General features: G+C 33.1%; 1 protein-coding gene across 5 annotated transcripts; it reads right to left on the bottom strand.

Moving 5' to 3' along the window:
* Positions 1 to 2614: 2614 nt before the first annotated feature.
* Positions 2615 to 9344, bottom strand: LOC105634342 (UBP1-associated protein 2B). 5 transcript variants are annotated; one of them, XR_002284365.3, is made up of 3 exons: positions 7655 to 9344; positions 4074 to 4350; positions 2615 to 3963 (listed from the first exon to the last, which is right to left on the bottom strand). XR_002284365.3 is itself a non-coding variant. In XM_020679379.3 (2 exons), the coding sequence occupies exon 1, from the start codon at positions 9188 to 9190 to the stop codon at positions 7661 to 7663; it is 1530 nt and encodes a 509-aa protein (XP_020535038.1). In that variant the 5' UTR covers positions 9191 to 9344; the 3' UTR covers positions 2615 to 4350; positions 7655 to 7660. The 5 variants fall into 5 exon arrangements, 4 of the variants coding, with proteins under 4 accessions (XP_020535038.1, XP_089577615.1, XP_089577617.1 ...); XM_020679379.3 differs by having other exon boundaries at positions 2615 to 4350; XM_089721489.1 differs by having other exon boundaries at positions 2615 to 4310.
* Positions 9345 to 16806: the final 7462 nt, after the last annotated feature.

Below are 16806 nucleotides of genomic sequence, written 5' to 3'. Positions count from 1 at the left end.
TACATAATCGACAGAGCGGGATTTGCTGAATTGCATGAATTTCTTCCTCTGATAATAATGTGTGAAGCACCTTCGTATACCAACCTTTTTTATCTGCTGTTAATAGATCCGACACAAAGACTTCCTCCATACCCGACATATTTTGACTTTGAATATAAGGCGATCCTGAGCTTGGCAGCCATGCCCGCAACCAGCTTTGAGGAGAGATTGGCTTTCAAAGATGCTTTTCCAAACATAGCTCGGATTCTTTCTCAGTTCAGCATGAAGAAAATCCAAATCTGGAAAATATTTTGCCTTAGAAATCCTAGAGACCAAAGCTTGCGGACATGTCAGCAGTCTCCAATCTTGTTTCGCCAATAAAGCCACATTAAATTTCCTTAGAGAGCGGAAGCCCAATCCACCATAGTCTTTTCTACAGGCTAGCTGCTGCCATGAGTACTAGTGTATACCTCACAAGGTGTGAGATCTATAAGGTAGATTTTGAAATTTAGAGTGTAGTAAGATTTTTTTTCTTTTATAAAATTTTAAAGTTTAAATTATGTATTCAACCTTTTTTTCAAAGTTTTTGCGCAAAATTTATTTATAAAGCAAATTAAAAGCTTTCTCTTTTAAAAACTATAGCAATTAGATCTTGTAGAGGTATATATTTATTATTATTATTATTATCTAAGCTTCTAGATTTTGCAAGTAGTATTTATTTGGTGTCATATTCTTTTCTAGATTAACTTGATTAAAATGTGATTCCTAAAGATAACATGATGGATAAAATGTAAGGGGCAAGAAGTGAAAAAGAGACATTTATTTTTTATAAAAATGATGTAAAGAGATATTGTTTTTAATAGGGGTGTGCACAAGAATGCGGAAATCCAATTCGTTTCTAAAAACCGTTTCGAATTTTCCATCTCGAGAAAAATTTAATATTAATTTAATAATCTCGTGCCGAATTTCGTTCCGAAAATAATTATAAAATAACACTGGTTCTTTAATTAAAATCAACCTGTACCGATTCATGTTCTGTCTCGTTCCGTCTCGTCTCGAAAATTGAGAATTTCCATCCCATTTTTTCTTTCAAAATCTAGTTGTCTTTTTTTTTGTCCTTCACGAATTTTAAATTATGTCCATCAAAATCATTTCATCCTTTTTATTTTAGTTTTTTTATGATGCCAATTACTATTAAAGTAATAATAATACGAAAAAACAACATGCATTATTTTAAAAATAAAATAAATCAAGTAATTAAATATGTGTTAAGTAAATCTTTTTAAATAAATTTTTTCTATTATGAAAAGATTAATCAATAAAAAAAATTAACTTTAATTAATCTGATTACTAAATTATTGATTATCCTTAAAGGATTAAATTAAATCAGTATCAAATTTAAATTAGCTTAAACACAACAATAAAACAATGATGAGTTAAAATTCATAAAATACATATAAAATTAAATTGTATATACTTTTTGCATTTTTTTTATTATACTTAAAGCTTTTATTAACTAAAAAATAACTACTTAAAAATCTTCTACTATATCAATGATTGAATTAATAACTTATACAAATGAATTTTATTTGATTGTAATCGATGAATATAGTAATTTTTTATCTTTTATAATAAAAAATAATTTAGTAAAATTATAGAAAATCTCGTTCGGTCTTGTCTCATAGACCTCAATTCTCATCCCTTCATGTTCCAAAACATGGAACAAAACAGGACAGGACTATATATCTATCGGGACAGAATTGAAACTCTATTTTTTATGTTCCAATATTTTGTGATAAGATCAAGAATTATATAGTTTTTTATGCAGAAAGAGCAGGTTTGCAACTGCACAAGGAGAAGAAAAGAGGCATGATTTTATTTGTGCGAGGAAGCAAAATGAACAATAGTTTGATTTGCAAAGAAAGAGCATCCATTTAAACGTGAATGCAAGGCTCACACGTGAATTGTTAGCAAATAAAAAAGACATGGAAAAAAAAAACAATTTAACCTAGAGAAAATCAAATAACACAAATGAAAAAATGATCAAAAAGAAAATTTTTTTTTTTTTTTTAAAAAAAGAAGCAATTGAAACCATCTCACCTGATATAACAATGAATCAAAATTGGAAATGAAAAAGCCAAGAAAGGATAAGAGCTAATAGATGTGAAGAAAAAAAAAAGTGAGAAAAAACCCTCCAATTACTTCATATGTAATTGGGGAAATCAGTTTGGAAGTAATAGGGTATAATTTTCCCCATTTTCAGAGTGATCAAATAGAAAACTAAGATGCAAATAAATCATTAGAAATCAATAAAATTCACAATTGAAAAGATGAAAATCAAAATAGAGAGTACCTTGAAAATCTTAGGATCTTTGAAGAAAACAAGCTCACGTTGAAAAACACAAAAGAAAAGTCTTAAGTAGATTCTTCGAGAAAATTAAAAACATTTTTCCTAATTTTTTTAGTGATCAAATAGAAAACCAATAATTCTTAGTGACCAAATGAAACCAAAATGCAGATAAATCACTAGAAATCAATCAAAATCACAACCAAAAAATCAAAATCAAAATAGAAAGAAAGTATACTGATACTCTAAAACTCAAGGATAAAACCTATAATTAAAAATTTTCAAAAAAAAAAAAAAACAAACCAATAAAGTTAGATTTTCCGTAAAAATTGAAAATCAATGCAAAATCTCAAAAGAGACACAAAAGCACTGCCTCGAATCAAAGAAAAAAAAGATAAAAAACAAGAGAATGATCATCGATGGTGCAATACTGTCAGATGAAGATTGTTCGTGTCACGCCCGACTCTAATCACCAGAGGAATTATCCGCTTTAGATCAAGCCAAATCTTCCACACAAGATTGACAAGACCCGCACAATTTTGTTCTGCAGGTGAAATGGAAAACTTCTTAGGAGATCACCCATCCTAAAATTTATATTAAACGAACACGCTTAACTCTGAAGTTCTTCCAATTCTCCAGCCATTCCACCAAAAGGCGCCTCTAATGATTAGTTTCCCCTTTTCGATATGTAATTCGATTCATTCCTGTGTCGTGCATTCCACCACCCTAACTAGCCTGCCATCCTAGAAGCTAGCTAAGAGCTTCGCTCTACCCGCCCTCTTAGGATCGCTTTGCCGAATCAAGATGTCACAATTCGATCGGTTTTTAGTGAAGAGAACGATTTTGCTTGATCGTTAGAATTGTCTTTCGATGAAGGTGGTAAAATAATAAACTGATGTTATTTGTTTAGTTAAAAAACAATAATTTTATTTAACATGTAATTCGACTAAAAGTATATTATAAACAAGTTGAATCACGTAAGTTTGTTAATGCCAGAGCAATACATTCACTATAACAATATGCTACCAATTTTGCATCTGATATTAACTGCCAAAAATCAATCATCTTCTCTGCACTCTCTATCACACTTTACACTGCAATTAAATTTCAACAAACACCTACAGAAAACTATCAGTAAACCATTGGACTCTGTCATCTTTTATCTTTTTATGGACAAAACTTATCAGAATAGCTATTGACGTGCATAAAAGAAAGGAATTTAAGAAAAAATAAATAAAAAATGCCCCTGTAACCATAACATGTCCCCCTTCAGATCCCAAATCTAGACAGAACAGTGCACATCTCACATCTCAGAGAGCCAAAAAAAAACTCACTGTTTAATAATGGAACGAATCATAATTCAGGCAAGCAAGTTAACACCGTGAACCCAGAACAAGGAGCCAACAAGTTGAATGAACAAAAGCTCAAGCTCATATATAGTGATTTGCTTAACTTTTATACGGTTTAGAGGGCCAATTGAATGTGTCAGCAAATGAATACCAGTTCAATGAACTAATAGATCTCCAGTATAACCTTTCTAGACCAAAAAAATGCAGACAATCACAAGATCACTTCAATTTCATGACAACCAGAAAGCTGTTCAGTTCCAACAGCCAACTTCAAAAGATTTATCTCATCTACAGAGGAAAAAAAAATTCCAGAACAAGGCACTAAACTTATTATTATTTCAAAACAAGATATTGTTCAGATTCAATTGGATCAACCAACCATAGGACTAGCTTCTCACCTTGGAGGCAGAATGGAAAGTAATGCAGCACACCAATGGCACAGTACGCAAAGCAGGGCAGGGCAGGGCCAGGAATCCATGGCTTGTGAAAGCAAAGCTTCCCAAAGCAGTGTGCAAAGTTTCCAGATGAAAGCACTTCAAACCTTAATGTTAGAAATATTAATAGACATGAAGTTCCTACTCTTGATGTTGATGGATTTTCTTGATGAAATCCCCTCACCCAATTAGTAAAACAGGCTGAAATAGTTTGGAGTAGACAGAGAATAACTATTTCACACTGAGATAAATGAAAAATTAGGCTATGTTTAGTTCACCATCTTTTTGTTATTTTAGAAGCAAAAAAGCTGACCTTTTTCTTTGGGAGGAAAAAAAAAAGCTGAATTCACTGTTTGGTTAAATAAATAGGAATATTAAAAGGCACAAAAGCTAAATTCCATGAGAAGTAATCTTAATTCCCTACTGTCATTGTCTTTTTCCTTTTTCATTGAAGTTAAATTTAAATGTACTCTATCATTATTTCATTTGTTCTAATAAGAATCAAAACTCAAACAAAATAAAATGTAAATCAGAAAAAGCAAGGTAGCCAAACAGAGCACAGGCTGTTTTCACTAGTCTTATTTACTGAGCCACCAATGATGCAGCTGATTCTGATACAAGCAATTCCATCTACTATGGCAAATCTAAGGACTGCCGAAAACCAAGATGGAAATGCACTTCATGTCAGTCTGAATATAAATATTCCAAAAAAGGAATTGTCTGAATATGAATATGTTCTTTGGTCGAAGCCACATTTGGTCGAAGCACCCAAACATGTTCTTTAACCCAAAAAAAGAAATGCAACAGCTGATGCAAAGACAGTCTGAATATAAATATTCCAAAAAAGGAATTGTGGCAGTAGGTAAACTCAATAAGAAATGAGATCAAACTACTAAAATCTCTTCCTTCTAAATAAATGACAATATGGCAGCTGCAAAACAAAATTCCAACAAATTCAAAAAAAGGTAACAAGGAGCCAACAAAACATTAATTATTAGTGAAAAATTCCATCCCACATGATTAGTCAAGTGAATGCTGAGCATCATTTGAACACAACCACCAAATTAGTGCAGAAACCATCCTAGGAAAATGAGGCAATTTTGTAAATAGCAGACGCGAAATCCTACAGAAAAAACAGTTCTGTCTTAAAAATTCTACTTGCTTAACAAGTTTATGAGACAAAATACTCAAACAAAGGTACTACATTGTTTTTTTAAAAACAAGTGAAGAAGTAAAAAAATACTCTAATAGATAAAGAAAATACAGGTTTGGGACTTGAGTCTTTAATAAACGCAAAATAGTAACTTTTCATTCCAAATTTAAAACTTCGTTTGCAAGAGTGCCTGGAACTTCAGAAGAATCACCAGAGCCGAAAACAAAATGATTGATGCATCTATGAAGGAATCTGCACAATGAATAGATAAAAAGGATGAAAATAGCTAATTTCCCAAAAACAAATTTATATAAAACAAATTACAAGAGAACAAAAGCTGAAAATCTGTACCTTAGTCAATTTACAGGAAAACTTTTGGGTTTATCTTACATTTTAAGCAACTAAAGTATAAGCAGGTGGCATGTCATCTTAATAAATGAAAGAATAATGAATAGCATTATAAATACTCTTCATATTGCAACCAAGAAAAAAAAAATCATAGAATGTTAGGTTACAAGCAGAGAAACTTTTGTGACAACATAGAAAATGCCGTACCAAAATCATCATAAAACTGAGATAAGGGATTAATACAATGATATATTCATAATGTTCAATTAAAGAGGGGAGAAAATATCCCTGGGGTCATATCAGCAGCACCATTGAAGAAAATGATCTAACTTCTTAAAGGAGATACCTAAACTAGCTTCCTCAAAACATTCACAATTAGCAACTTTTAAAAAAATTACTGTGTAATATTGTTTCCAAATTCAAAGATTAGTCAATCATAGTGGATATATAGAGGAAACTACTTCACATGGTACCATAATGTAGCACAAATAAGTATTATCCAGACAAAATGCCAATCAAGATATAATCATGACACACAAATGCAAGTGCTATCTCAATGCATATGTGAAGCCTATGCATGTAATAACCCATTGCAATATATTTTGCAAAGCCTATCCTATTGCAGATTGCTACATCAAATATCAGATTCATTGATCATTAGATACAAATCCAAGTTTTTCCCCGAAATGGCCCAAAAAAAATGCAACCAAAAAGACAAAGCATACATAATCAAAACCAAACTTCTAGACTAGATTTTTGGTTTGTTAAACAACAACAACAATAACTAAGTCTTAGTCCCAGACTGATTGCGGTCGACCATATGTATCTTTCATTTCTAATATCCGCTTTGTTCAAAATAATAATAATGAAAAGCAAAGTATACATTTTTAAAAAGTTTCAAAAATACTTGGTGTAAAAAATTTTTGGAAAGGGAAATTTTTAAATCATTTTACTATATTAATAAATAAGCAAAACATAGATAGCAACAACAATTAACTAGGTCTGTTTATATGAATCTTTTGTCTCCATTATGCTCTGCTCATAGCTAGATCCTCACTAATATCCAAAGACTGTAGATCTTCTACGACAACTTCCCTCCACATAGTTAGCTCCCTCCATACAGTTATCACCCTCCACTATCGAAGTATCACATTTACAACATAGGGCATGTGGGAGTCGATGTAACACATGAATGTACGATCATACATGTCCTTCCCTTTTACCATGCTCCGCCATCAAAAGGGAAATTTGGCTCGCCGAACACAGAGAAAAATACTCCCTCCGTCCCATTTTGTTTGCTTGTTATTCCTTTTTGGTCGTCCCAAAATGTTTGCAAGGTTTTTAAATTTGTATATTTAAATAATTATTTTTTCTATAATAACATTTATGATTGTTCATTAAATGAAGAATTTTTATTAATATCTTGATGAGTTAAAGATAAAAAAAGGCAAAATAATATTTATTAACTAAATTTTTAATATATGTGTTTTGTCAAACTATGCAAACAAAATAGAACGGAGAGAATATATTACATCCATGAGGTGGTGTATAATATGAGAACCACTTGAACAGACAATTATTACCACATAATTATGTTTATCTGCATGGATATTAGTGGATAGCAAACTAGAATCCAATAGCTCATTCAAGGTAAACCTGATAATCAGTGGAAGCTCCCATTCTGATCTTTATTTTACTTTTAAATCTTAAATACTCCAGATTAACCCTCTCCGTCCTCCCTCTCCTCAAACGTTCCCTCTCTTCAAATCTAGAACAAGAACGTACCCAATTCAACCCCATCCCACTTCAAGGCAAACTAAGTACCCTGTGCCCCCTTCCCCAAACAAGAGACCTATATATATATATATATATATATACACACGTCAGCCCTTCTTCCAAACGAAATCACCAACTTCATACAGCCTATACAGCCTACTGCCTAACACTTATGCAATAATATTAAAAGCAGCATACAAGAAACATAAATTAGGAATATTAAGGATTTAAATAAACTAAAATCCAAAAGAAAGCCAAACAAACTAACCTAATGTCACATATAAGGAGCACTGCCCTGTTGAGATCTGCCAGCGCCAGTCTGGCCCACATGAGGGTTCATCTGTGGGTTGTAGCCACCCTGCATCGCTGGTTGGTTCCCATAGCCGCCAGCCTGAGCTCCATATCCAGCAGGAGGTACTCCCTGGTTCACTGGTCCAGCACCTAGTCCTCCAAGCAGATTACCAAGTCCCAACCCAGCTCCTTGAGAGGCAATCAATGCAGTCAAGGCTTGCCCAATTGCTGGGTTCAAACCCTGTGAAGCCATACCTGGGCTAAAGCTCACAGATGGCCCTGACGGAGCCATCAAATGACCGGGCCCGGCTGCAACTGACGAGTGCTTACCTTTCTTGGCCGTGTGGTGATAATGTGGCTGATTATGGTTATGGTTATGGTGATGCTGATGCTGATGCTGACCTGCACCACCATAGCCCATCTTATTCGGTTTTGGCCCATCTATTGCCCTCTGGCAATGCAGGGTATGACCATCAAACTTCTTGTGAGGCTCTTCAAGTGCCCTTTTTGCACTCTCAACAGACTTATACACAAACAACGCGAATCCCTTAGGTTTCCCAGTCTGTTTATCGAGTCCTAGTGGACCTTCTTCAACCTCCCCAAATTGCTTAAAATACTGCAGTAGCTTCTCGGGATCCAAATCAGCTGACACGTTGCTCACAAAAATCTTCCTCTGGGTATACTCAGAAACTTGTGGCGCAGTTGGCGGCGGGGCTGGCACAGGCCCTGCGGTGGCAAGTTGACAAGACGTAATCCTATTCCCTATCTTCTTCTGTGGTTCCTTGAGCGCCTTTCGTGCCCCAACCCGATGCTTGAACAATATAAAGGCATAACCCTTGGATTTTCCAGAGACGCGGTCAGTGACAGCCTTGCAATCCTCAATTTCCCCATATTTCCCAAATTCAGATTTAAGGGTTTCCGCAGTCGTATCCCAACCAAGACCATGCACAAATATCTTGCGGTGTGCGGGGTCAGCATCTGCAATTTCACGCACAGAATCCATCAAATCAGAATACTTATCCACTGCCTTTCTCAATAGAACAACCAACTGGTCTTTTCCAAAAGGCTCTAGAAGCTTCTCTAGAGGTTCGTCATCTACGTCTTCTTCTTCTTTGTTTCCTTCATTTCCATTAACATCAGCAGTAACTTCATTGCCTCCATTTGCTTCAGCTTTCGGTAAGTCCAATTGAGCGGCGTTGCTTGATGAAGGTTCTAGGGTTTCAGGGTCATTCTCTTCATTTTCTTCTCCTTCTCCTTCTCCTTCTCCTTCCTCTTCTTCTTCCTCTTCTTCCACTTCCTGTTGTTCGAGCTCTTCTTGTTCCTCGTCCTCCTCTATTTCTTGTGGCTCTTGCTGTTGTTCTCCTGTATCGTCTTCTGTGGCATTGTTTTGATGGTATTCTGTCTCCTCTTCCACAATTGGTTCAGGAGGCTGGAATTGATCATTTTGAAGTTGAGGCTCAGGGGTTTCGATTGGTGCGGGCTCAGAAGAACGCTGCTTTCGCTTCTTCGCCATTGCAGAGACGGAGGGATTTCAATTCAAGTTTTTATTTGGAGTTTGGTGTATTACTGGGAGCTAGGGTTTGAGGCGAGAGAGAGAGAACGTCGTGTCGTGTCGTCTCGCTCGTCCCTTACCAGTAGTCAGGATAGAAGGTCGCGTGGAGGCTAGATATTTTTCAAACTTATATATGTAGTGGAACGTGTGGATTAGAAGAACGAATAACATTGGGCCACCATACTGCCTGGATGGTTTCACGTTTGGGCCTTATCACACGCGAGAAGGTCCACTTCAAAATAAACAATGATAAAAATTTATTTTCATTATTTATTTGATTTTAGTATTATGAAAACTGTAAGTTGCTTAACAGTTGTTTTAGGGAATTAAAGGTCAAACAGCCCTCTGAATTGACCCGCTTAATATTATAAACAGTTTAAGTGGGTCGTGTTGGCTTATGTACGACCCACCTAATCTGCTTATAATATTTTTAAGTTTTACCCTATTTAACTTAAATTATATTTAAAAATAATTTTTCATATATAAAATGCATAGATTTTTTAAGATTCACATTAAAATATAAACAGCAATAGAATTTAAATAGAAATTAGTTGGAATATTTATTTTTGACATTAAAATTACCTCTTTAATTTTAAATAAACGGGTCACTCGCCTAATCCACGTGTCAACCCGCAACAAGACACGTTTATATTCGTGTCATAAATGGATAATCCGTTTATGACACGAATCCATTTAACCTCAATCCTAATCTATTTATTTTGCGTGTTAGACGAATTATGTTTACATATCGTGATCCATTTTGACACCCGTAGTTAGATCATCGGTAGATCACACAAATTATGCTTTTTTTTTATTACATTTTATCCTCATAATTTATATCTTTTCGAAATTTAATTTTATGGTTGGAAAATTATTCGTAAACTGTTTGCTTTGTCAAACGTTATAACCTAAGAATTTCAATTTTAAGTTTTATTCATTGAAAGTAATTAATTGACTCATATTTATTAAATATTATTTTCCATATTGATTAACAAAAAATTATACAATTTTAAAATTGTATAGTTTGGTATGCGAAAACTATATAAAATTATATAATTTGGCAAAATATTATATGTATATTTTGGATACTAAAATTATAGTATATATATTATTGATTATTACGAGATAATAAATTGTGTGTTGAATATTAAGTGGTAGACTGTATACATATTGAATCAATTACAAGTTATTAGATTTGAATCAATAAAATAGTTGAATTGTTATATATATGTATATGCATTGTAGGGATATTTATATCATTTCAATGTCAAATTTTATTAATATATTTTTATTTCCTAAGAATCTAAGAAATCAACCAAACACAATTGCCTATACTTTCTGAAAAGAAACTTCTCCGAAATTGTACTTTGCGGAAGGTGCACTTCCCAAAATTATGTCGATTTGAGCCAAACAAAACCTGGAATCTGTGATTGATTATAATTTATGTTTGGTGGTTCAAGTTATTGATCTTTCAAATGATTTCATGTTGAAATTCGTAGCAAAACAGTTGGGGGACTTTGTTGGAGTGTTTGTGGAGTATGAACCTAATAATGATCTAGGGAGTCTAGAGAAAGTATATGCAAATTAGGCTATTTGTGGATATTCGAAAGCCCCTTAAAAAATGGAAGAAGATTAGATGCTCTAACGGTGATACTTATTCTGTTAACTTTAAATATGAAATATCAATTCAAAATGTTAAAAGATTATTTCAATATCTAATGTACATATGATTTTTTATTTTTTACTCTAGTTGCTATAGTTTTTTTTTTTTTTTTTCATCTAGATATCTTATTATGACTTTTAAGTATTTAGTAATATAGATAATTTATATTGTTATAATATGCATAAAAATTAATACAACATTATATACAAAGAAATTAAATAATGAGTACAAATAGCACGCAACATATTTAAAAAAAATCCTAATATTAGTGGCAGTGAAATATCAATTTTTTTTTTTTTAGCATTTAAGGAAGGGATTTGAAATTAAATTTATTGTTATATTATATATGCACTTACTATCAGGTTCTACTATGGTGCGCAATCACTGACGGAGGGATGTGGTGCTAGCGATGGTCCTCACCCCTTTAGTAAAAATTTTTTAATTTTATCCCTTAAAGGCTTAAAGTATAAAAATACTCCTAACTATACAACTTATTGCAAATCACCCTAAAACAACTTTTGTACCCCGCGCACCCATTTGAATATTTAGATATATTGACACTCTAGTTTAATTTTTAAACCATAAAATGACAAATGATATTCGGTTCGACAGATTTACCTCGGGTTAGCTTAACCAAATGAACCAAAAAACTCATTGTGTTGGTATAATTTCCTCTAACCCAAAAATCTCTGTCTTGCAAACGAATGCCCAAAAATCTAACTTAGTGCTTGTTCTCTCTCTCTCTCTCTCTAAAATGATCTTCATTGTATTTGAGTTCAACTCCTTTGTTAATTCCGGTTATCCGTAGAATCCCATAATGTGATTATGTCGGCATGAAATTCTAGGAAAGTATTCATCAATTTTACAAAAATTCATCAACTCATTTAAATATTTCTAATTTTCTGTTGAAAACTAATGGAAAAAGGTTCAACGTACCGTTTTAACTTGAATCAGATGTTCAAAATGCCCCAAATTTAACTTTTTGGTTAATTTACTCCACAACTTAGCAAAAGAGGCTCAATTTGCCTATTATTTGGCTTGTCAATGCGCGTGGTCCTATGGAAAGGATATAAGCAAGTAACACCCTATTTGAAGTTGTTAGTATTGTTAAAAATAGAGTCTCAACAAAAAAAAAAAAATGGTGAAATTTGGTATTTGGTGGGATTTGAACAAAAAACAACTCATCATAAAAATTATTTCACTCAAGTTTCACCTCTCTTTCGTGGATCTATATGCAAAAAGTATATGGCTCTGCCTCTGTTGGTTCCTTGCCAAGCTTGGAGCGCACTATTAATGAAAGAGTTTGAAATGTCCAGACACTAGTTTAAATATGCTCCTCTCAAAACAAACTTCGATGACATCTCATTTCTCACTTTCACTCCACATCTTTACTAGAGTAAAAATAAAGAAATAAATTCAAAAAGCTTGAATGAGATATAGATGCCACCAAAAAGCATGAACTGTACTATGATACAAACCTTTCATCTAACACTAACCCATGTTATATTTACTGGATTTTCTGCTTCCATTTGAACAGATTATGCCTTTTCGCATTCTCTTATTTCAATATCTGTTATATAACAAAACTTGCATCAGGTAATGAAAATCATACCAAAAAATATTCTACTCGCATTCGCAAGTGATAGTGCATTCAAGAACTTGAACCTCTGAGCATGTTCTTTGTAAAGATAAAGAGATATAAAAGAATGGGATATTATGATGATTCCACTCAGGTGAATTCAAAACTGAAAACATAAACCATTTTTTATAAGATGTTAAAAGATTTATCTAGCTCAATTTCACTTACGAGATCTTACTTCTGTAAGGAAGATAATAGGCTGCAATACATGCAATTGTCAAGCAATGAAATTTTAGATTTGTCAATCTCTAAATTTACAACACGCTCAAATACCAAGTGTTGGGATTCTGTGTGCAGAGATTCCAAATGCCAGCATTATCAAGAGAAACTATGATAACAGTCCAAGCTCCAAGGAAAAACTTTAATCAAGCGTGGATAATAGTTTTTTTTTTTTTTTTCATTAAGGGCCTAAATTCCTTTTTGTCTCAGTAATTTTCATATCCATGTAACTATCTTTGTGCACATAGTAAGAGAAATAACTATCTTTAAGACCTATTTTTAGTTTTCTTTTCCATAAAATGCGTGCTCGTATTATCCTCCTCCATTTTCAGTCTCTTGCTCCCATATACCTTTCCAACAAAAAGCATTCAACAACAACCTCATGAAAAAGCATCTGGAATTTGACAATGGAGGTTTACAAGCTATTTTTAAACTGGTTAGAGACAGAACATGTTTAGATGTAAATATATTTATATTTATTATTGGGTTAATTATTGAATTAATTTTTATATGTTATAAATTTGATATTTTTGAAAAATCTAATATTTCTACTATCACAAAAGATTTTAGATTTATTCTAAAATTTTTGTGGAAATTTTTCCAGTAATATATTGATTGTAATTGATTTAAATGTGTTCATATTAATTATTATTGGAAACAAGTATGTGGTGGCTCTCTTTCTTGAAAATTATTGTTAGGGGTTTATGATGGTTTCTGCTTATTCGTTCCTTGTTTAAAAATTGGAAACATATGAGGATGCGTCTAATTCACAATGAGACTATCATGACCTTTGATGATGCTTCGTGATATTTGAAACTTAAAGTTGATCACCTTAACACTATGCAATCAAGTGCAATGGCACATATGGTGTGTGTTCACATGGGACTCCAAGTCAGAAGCGCAAGTGAGGTAATAAAAAGGCAAGGATAAGCAGGCTCAATGAGCCAAAAGGGCTAAGCAATACCAAATTGAAAAAAACAAGTGTCATAAGAAGAAAAACATTGTGAAGGTCAAATGTTTCAACAATGGCAGTAAAGGCCACTATGCTAAGAATTGCATTCGCCTAAGAAGAATGCATATTATATTTACTCATATGTGAGTTAAACTTCAATTGCTAATTTGGTTCACTAACAGAATATCATCATTTGAGGATTGTAGATTCTAAAGTAGAGACCACATGATGAAGGATCATAAGCTGAAGACGAGGTTCAAACTCTTATTTTTATTCTCAAAATTGGTTTATTTTACTTTGAATACTCGTTATTTCAGGGGGCAACATTTTATTTTCAAAATAAATCAGCGAATTTTAAAAAATGGTCTCTTACTTTGGTAAGAGTATTAAAGGAATTGCCGCCCTCTTTTAAGGAAAATATTTTGTGATGAATCGAATAACTCATGAAAGGAAAATGATCCATAAATCGAAGTCTAGGTAAAGAAGTAAGGTATGAACTCGGGAAGGCATTGGGCATCCGGATCATCCGGTTTAGGACCGACCTTCATAGTTTGTCCATTTAACTATTTTAAAGTATTGAGATTGACTTAATTGAGATGTAAAAAAGATTTTAATGCAATTTGATTAAAATATGATATTCCTAAAACAATCGTTATTCAATCATAATCATAAACATAATAAAGAACCAAAAATCATCCAATTACCATTATATATCGTGCTATTATAAGTATTTGTTCATGATTTTTTATTCTTGATTGGAGAATGAAATATTCAAAAAATATTAGCAACTAAATTTTATTGATGTGAAACAATTTCAGTTAAATAGTTTAATCACCAATCTTAATTTATTAGCTCTCAAAAACCTTCTTCTTAAGAACGTCATATCCTTTCTTCATCAGCACACACACTCTCATTGTTTTATTTTTTTTTTCAATTAATTGTGGTTTAGTATAAATTATCCAAAAGATATATAAAAAAAACTCATACAACTACCTATAAAAGCTTTTGCAATAATTTTTTCTTCACTTTATAATTCAACCAAACTCATAAACAACAAAAAAAGTCATTAAACGATCTCTCTCTCTTCTATAGACTTTTCTCTAAAGCAGCATGAGTCAAAAGAACAACAATAACTTTCTATCTAGATGTCAAAACTCCTTTTGAATACAAAAAACAACCACCAGAACAATAACAAAACTCATTGCTTCTTCTATTAGTTTTTTTTTTTTTTTTTTTTTTTTTTTTTTTTTTTTTTTGTACCTGAATCCAATAGTAATATTGGTAACTTGTTAGCTCTTCCAAATTCAACCACCAGATTCTTAGGATTATAACTGATCCCGAGTGGAGTCCGCGGAAAAATACTCCAATAATTACTTATTGGATATTAACGATCGAATTCACCAGAAATAATAACCACGGTAAAAATTAAATAATTACCGTAAATGCCAGATGAAAAATAAGGATACCAAGTTTTACGTGGTTCACCCTTCAACTGTTATGGGCTACGTCCATAGGACAAAAACTCCGAATAATTCTTCCTCTAAAAATAGTAGATACAAAAGAGATTACAAAAATAGTGGTACTCTAAGTGTTTTCCAAAAAAAAACAAAAAAACACCTCAAAAATTATAATCCTCACTATTTTCTCTCTTTCCCAATTTTAGGAACCCTTTCCTAAAATTCTTTACACTTAATTTGTGTATTTCTAATCTTTTGTTTTGTTACATTTAAATGAACTTCGTCTGTCTAATTTTATAGGCAGTTCAGTGAATGAGTCGTGTATAACTCATTCACGTCTTTATACTTTGTCAAAGAAGATTGCCAACTTTTCTTCTTTTTCAAATAACACGTTTTTCTTTTTCTTTCGCAGCCTTCATTGACTGCCCAAAACAAAACGTGTTTGTTGCTTTATTTTTTTTTTCTTCAAATTTGTGTGGGTCCCACATGTTGGAGGGATCCCACAACAATTCTCCCCCTCCCGACTACATGGTGGGACTTTCCATTCCTGCCGCTTTGACACACAGTTCGAACTTCTCTTTCGGAATGACCTTTGTCAATATATCCACAGCATTTTTGTCTGTGTGGATTTTTCGCAATTGGAACTACTTCTCTTCAAGGGCAAGTCTAAGCCAATGATATTTTATATCAATGTGCTTCGTTCGTGCATGATACATAGTATTTTTGCTCAAGTCTAACGCACTTTGACTATCACAATAAACTATATATTCTTCCTGCTGCACACCCAATTCTTGAAAGAATCGCTTTAACCAAAGCATTTCCTTTCCTGCTTCCGTTGCTGCAACGTATTCTGCTTCGGTCGTTGATAACGAAACACATTTTTGTAATCTTGATTGCCATGAAATAGCTCCCCCTGAGAATGTAAATAGGTATCCTGATGTAGATTTTCTTTCATCAAGATCACCGGCCATATCTGCATCTGTGTAGCCAACAAGTGCAGTCTTTTCACCTCCAAAAATTAAACATAACTTTGAAGTTCCTTTCAGGTATCTGAAAATCCACTTCATTGCTTCCCAATGTGTCTTCTGGGGATTTGATAGAATTCGGCTCACAATGCCAACTGCATGAGCGATATCTGGTCTTGCGTACACCATTGCGTACATCAAACTTTCGACCGTTGAAGAATATGGAACATTTAACATATCTCCTTTTTCTTTCTCTGTTGATGGGTAAGATTTCTTACTCAACTTGAAGTGAGCGCCAAGCGGAGTGCTAACTGGTTTAGCATTCTTCGTATTGAACTTCTCTAGAACTCATTTAATATATTTTTCTTGCGATAAACATAACCTGCAGGACTTTCTGTCTTGAATAATCTCCATTCCGAGAATTCGTCTTGCCGATCCCAAATCCTTCATGTCAAATGCTTTTGACAAATCACTCTTTAACTTGCTAATCATGTGTGCATCTGGTCCAACGATTAGCATATCATCAACATATAAGAGAAGGATGATAAATTTACCATCAAGGAATTTCTGGACATGTACACAAGGATCTGTATCTGTCCTTTTGTAGCCTTGATTGACCATGAAAGAATCAAACTTTTTATACCATTGTCGCGGCGCTTGTTTCAACCCGTACAAGCTCTTC

The sequence above is a fragment of the Jatropha curcas genome, chromosome 5, assembly GCF_041381405.1.
Source record: "Jatropha curcas cultivar XTBG-Jc1 chromosome 5, XTBG_Jcur_1.0, whole genome shotgun sequence".
Lineage (NCBI taxonomy): Eukaryota > Viridiplantae > Streptophyta > Magnoliopsida > Malpighiales > Euphorbiaceae > Jatropha > Jatropha curcas.
Note: the sequence above shows the minus strand (reverse complement) of the source record. Positions and strands in the feature narration are given on the sequence as shown.